This window comes from Silurus meridionalis, chromosome 23 (assembly GCF_014805685.1).
Source record: "Silurus meridionalis isolate SWU-2019-XX chromosome 23, ASM1480568v1, whole genome shotgun sequence".
Lineage (NCBI taxonomy): Eukaryota > Metazoa > Chordata > Actinopteri > Siluriformes > Siluridae > Silurus > Silurus meridionalis.
The window spans coordinates 11,611,556-11,616,860 of NC_060906.1; the positions used below are offsets into that span (position 1 = coordinate 11,611,556).

Sequence of the window (5,305 nt, forward strand, 5' to 3'; positions counted from 1 at the left end):
CTGAAACATGAAAAATGAGTACGAGGCGTTTTTATTAAATAACGAGACGATTCCTAACCTTTGGACAAAGTAGGGAGAATTGATCATGAACACTTAAGTGCTGACTTTCAACGTGCATGACAAATATGAACACACCCGGCCGGTCAGTCGATTATCAGTCGTGGTGTAAAGCGTTTTAGTCGTCTGCTGTGCGCCGGAGAAGAACGCCATGCATATTGTGTTTGTTTGGTTGATTTTTTTTTTTTTTTTTTTTTTTTATTTATTATTATTATAGATGAAAGGTGTTCAATAAGAATTGTTTCCAGAAGGCAGAACAGAGAACCAGCATTATTATAAGCAGTTTTGACAAAGCCAAAAGAAAAAAAAGGCAAAACAGAGTGAGAGGGGAAAAAAAAACTGAAAAAATGTATTCCGATCCCATTATATTAATCCTGTAATGTCCTGCATCATGGTACACGCATTAGAACTGGGATACATATAAATAAAGATGTTATTGTATTCGTCTCGTTATTTACTAGACATACCTTGTACATCGTAGCTGAAAACGTAGGGGGGCCTTTTCTTTTGCATCTTGTATTGTTTTACAGGGTCCATGTTCTCCTACTATCTTTTCAGAAACTGTATTAAGATGGCGACTGCTTTGACTGATGTGTACATTTCTTTCTCCCCCCATTGTACGACACCCCCCCCCCCCTTCTTTTTTTTTTTTTTTTTTCCTTTTTGTCTTTAATAAACCTTCCCCATTTTTCCGGTCTATTCACTGTGTTATCAAATTGTTCACTGCATTACACTCTGTAATGACCATTAAAAGACTTTATAGAACTTATACAGATCTCTTTTTCTTGTTTGAATGCATCCTTTATCCTTCACGGTGACCTTTTTAAGCAACTCATTGCCTGTACAGATGTGGTTGATGAGGGATTTCAGCATACTGCAATCATCTAGTCATGTTCTTTCCCCACTACAGCTGTTGTGGTGTAGGAGAAGGGGCTGAGTAACAGGGCCAGAGTGTAATGCCGATGTCCTTCTGCATGAGCCTCGAAAACTACCTGCAATCATACAGTCGGTAACAACAGTCATACTTCATGTAAAACCTCATATACACTATATGAACAAAGGTTTGTGGAAACCTGAGCTTTGGTATGTATTTCCTTTCTAACATTACAGGTGTCTCAGTACTTCAGTAATTTTGTCCATATGATGTGGTCCTTATACACTAAACAGGGGCTTAATGATAAACAGAACGAACTGGTTGAAGTCTAAAATGGATTCCGTTTGTATTTACTAAATGTCAGAGTTCAGTTTACACATTCATATGTACTGTACATTCAGTCACTTATCGCTATGAGCTTAAACTGGATGCTCTCGAATAGAAACCAGTTTTCCTTTCTGGGTCAAATAATATCGATTTATTTATGTCCACAAACCCCCCCATTTCAGGACCAAACTAGAGCAAGTAAAAAATTAATCGTAAAGGAACACATTGGTTTTGTACAGTGATACTCACTTCGGCAACGTCGTGGAACGGTGTGCGACCTTCTGCTTTCCAGTAGGTCTTGGTGTCGAACTCGACACGATAAACACCTGGTCTGAAGTCCTGCTCGGAGAGAAGTTCATGAACTTCACCGGCTACATTGGTACTCCTTGAGAGAAGCAATATCGTAGTTAGTAAGGAGAGCGCAACAGAAGTGATGGAAAATTAAAATCTGGTACAATTAATTAAATTCATAAGAATAAATGATAAGGTCATTGTCAACTATTACACTTTTCTTTTGCATCATTTCTACGAGTCATGTAAAAGAAAATAAATATCTGAAATAAATACATTTAAATATTCAAATAATGAATTATTTATTATTATTCATTGTCAATTATTATTGTTAATTATATAAATTAGTATTATTATTTATTTATTATTGAAATGCAGGAACACAGCTTATGGAATCTGCTAAGAGCTTAAAATCATTTTGATTTGTTCATTTATTGAGCAACAGATTTTCAGTGAATGTTTTATTCTGGTTTTTTTTTAAGATGACCTTAACGCTGCATGTTATCACAAACCCACTTGATGTCCTAAAATTGATCACATTTTCAAATGTCCTCTTACCCACTGGCGATTTGTTCCCATGTTTTATCAGCACCTTGACGGAAGACCGTAAGCGCTACATTTCCAGCAGGTGCGCCTTTCAATGCGTCCAGGATCTTCACGTTTAGAGGACAGTGTACATCTGAGCCGCCATGGCGATCCTGAGAGACGAGAAAGAACCTCATATTTAAATCTAATTGTAAGTGATTCTGATCTCATTCTGACTCTGTACATCTAAGAGCAAAATATTCAGAGGAAATACTTAAAAAAAAAATTCTCTAAATCATTTGTTCATATTTTTATTAGTAAAACTAAACCTTGAGGGAGATGGACATTTGTGATCTTGATATAATATATTATATATCACTGATATAAATACCCAGAATAATAAACAAGTGCACTGAACAAACTCATGATTGATCTTTCCTTTGTTCATTTCATTCTTTCTATACTTTTAAATAGAAAAAAGGATAAGACACAAATAATCCTCCCACTGCATCACGCTCCCTCAAAACCTCAACAACTGCTCGATTTGTCCCACCATTTCTCCAGGAACAAGGGAGACATGCTTTCAGACTTTTTTGAAAAGAACAAACTTCCACTTGATGTCTGAAAAACTGAGACACCAGCAGACTTCGTTTGATAGCTAATTAGCATTTCTTGGACACAAAACCACAAGCAAACAAAGAACTTGTTTTCAAGCTATTTTTTTCTCCAAGGAGAATTATAAACCAATGATTATTTTTAGTCTGTGCCCTAATAATCCAGCATTTAAATATATTTCTTGATAAAGACTTCAAAGCCTTTTGTAGGTCTCTTTGGATAAAGGTGTCTGTCAAACACCTTCATTTATATCAGCTATGATTTATTTCAGACGATAACATAATATAAAATAATTAAATGACAAGACAGTTGTAAGTTTTAACTTGAACAAAGTTTTAACAAAAACTGTAGTAGTAAAAGTATTGTGTTTGAGTTTTTCAGAAAAATGTGCAGTGCAGAAAACTTACCACTGGAGCAGCCTGAAGGCACAAAAGTATTGAGGCAAGAAGAACAAAAGTGATTGCTTTGGTCATGGTAGTGGAACACAAACGTACACACTGAATGTGTGCCTTAAATGCTTGAATTAGCTCCTTTGTGTGTGTGTGTGTGTGTGTGTGTGTGTGTGTGTGTGTGTGTGTGTGTGTGTGTGTGCGCGCTCCAGGGGAAAGCTGGGAAGTTGCCTTGACACAGTAAATGTAGGTAATGTGTAACTTCAAACAAAACAACCTTAGTGGCACTTTTCCTTCATTCATTCCACAGAAATACGTGTTGCAAAAGTGTTGTGTTAAATGATCATGTGTCACATTCAATAATTTGCCTTTATTTTCTTAGTATCTGTCTTGTGAAAGAACCAGGGTTTCGAATTGTATATTGACCATCTTATGTGAACTTTGTTCTTGAATGTACTTGTACATACAATACACACACAAGCACAAACTGCTAACAGACACACTTTGGAATAAGGCAGCTGACTGATCAGTGTCAATCAAAAGGATGGAATGTTTTCCTTGTTTGTAATATTTGCATTAAAAAAAGGAAAGAAAAAAAGAGCATGCCCTTGAACGTACATGTTCCTGTACTTTCCTGTAAACGAGAGCAATGCGTCATGATCTATGAGATGAATGCATAATCAATATGCTAAATTAGAATACATTTTCATGAAGATTTTGTGATTTGCGCCAGTAATTTCTCATTTATACATTAAAAACCCAAAACAGATTTTAAACACTTTTATGCCAAATAAAAATATATACAGTATATATTTTTTAATTACTGTAATGACTGACTTTTTTTTTTTTTACTAGACTAATTTATTATTAGAGAACAACAAATTTAAAACTTAGATTAGGTTGCACGTCTGTTACAATAAAATCAGCAAGGCTTCTTGTGATATCCATAGCTCTTGGGTAGTCACTCAGGTGAAATAGGAAAAGAATTATGTCTAAAACCTAAATACAGAAGTCCCTTTCACATTTAAAACTAAAGGGATATTCAGTCATTTTCACATTTCAGGTTTAAGCTATATATATTCCTGTAAAATAATTCATTTAGAAAACCTCTGATATATTATTATCGGAATATATTCTATCATTAATCAGTCTGCTAAATAGAATTAGCATGAACTAATGCTGAAGTTCCGATATAACTTCAATATTAAATTTCACAGCTGTAGCTATGTAGATAGGATTATACTCCTCCTTTTTCGGTTTCTTTTGCAGTCCTCTTTTTAATGTGTTGGTATAATTTAGTGGTGCTGCCACAGTAGCTAAAGTTTGCAACGTTCTCATTTATATTTGTAAAATAACTCCACACTCTTTCTTTCTTTCATCTCTCAGACATAGTATCTCTATGCTCACGTATGCTCACGAGTCACATGGTGCCAGGAGAACTAAACAGTAGGTATGGCGATACCAATTATTTTCTTTTCGATCCGATACGAAGTACTTTTAAAGCGAGTATCGTCGATATCGATACTTCAATAAAATATTTTTATGTGGAATATTTTATAGTGTATTTTGATAGCTAACATTATTAATATTAAATAAACTGCAATAGACACGACATCCTTTTGGCTATACTTAGTAAACATCCTGAACACTATTAATCAAATAACTTGTATAACAAAAATTGAACACAAACCTTGTTCAATAATTTTCACATCAAGTTTCTACATTTCTACGTTTTCTTTGACTGATCATGGTTTTAAAATAAATTCAAATGAACAAAATCCTGTTAAAAGTTCATTTTAATGAAAAAATTAATGGACTGAGGTTAGAAACACTTCTAATTATTTGAATGATAAATCAGCTGCACTTTAGGTTGAGGCTTTACATTTGAGTTGGAATCTTCGTTTGTGCATGTACTGATATGCCCAGCAGGCCTGTGTAAACCAATGATGACCTAGATGAAAAACAGGTAAGAACAATACTTCTATTTGAAAATCGTTCTTTTGATACAATGCCAGTACTAAAAATATTAATACTTTATGATCGATTCACCCATCTCTCATAAACAGCAGCAGAGCAGAGCGGGAGCAATGTGTACATATGAGATGTCTGCTCTTTGATGAAACAGGAGCAACAGTTGATCATAGTTTAGAGAACTTTAAACTGAAATATCGATCTCGTCAGTCTGGTATTGATTCGATACCAACGTTGGAATCGATGTTATCGATAC

The 5,305-nt window shown here is 34.7% G+C and overlaps 1 protein-coding gene across 1 annotated transcript; it reads right to left on the reverse strand.

Annotated features, from left to right (window-relative positions):
• Positions 1-233: 233 nt before the first annotated feature.
• On the reverse strand, positions 234-3,268 carry ttr (transthyretin (prealbumin, amyloidosis type I)). The gene is made up of 4 exons (XM_046836534.1): positions 3,097-3,268; positions 2,108-2,247; positions 1,508-1,643; positions 234-1,049 (listed from the first exon to the last, which is right to left on the reverse strand). Exons 1-4 carry the CDS (start codon positions 3,160-3,162, stop codon positions 942-944), a joined length of 450 nt encoding a protein of 149 aa, XP_046692490.1. The 5' UTR covers positions 3,163-3,268; the 3' UTR covers positions 234-941.
• Positions 3,269-5,305: the final 2,037 nt, after the last annotated feature.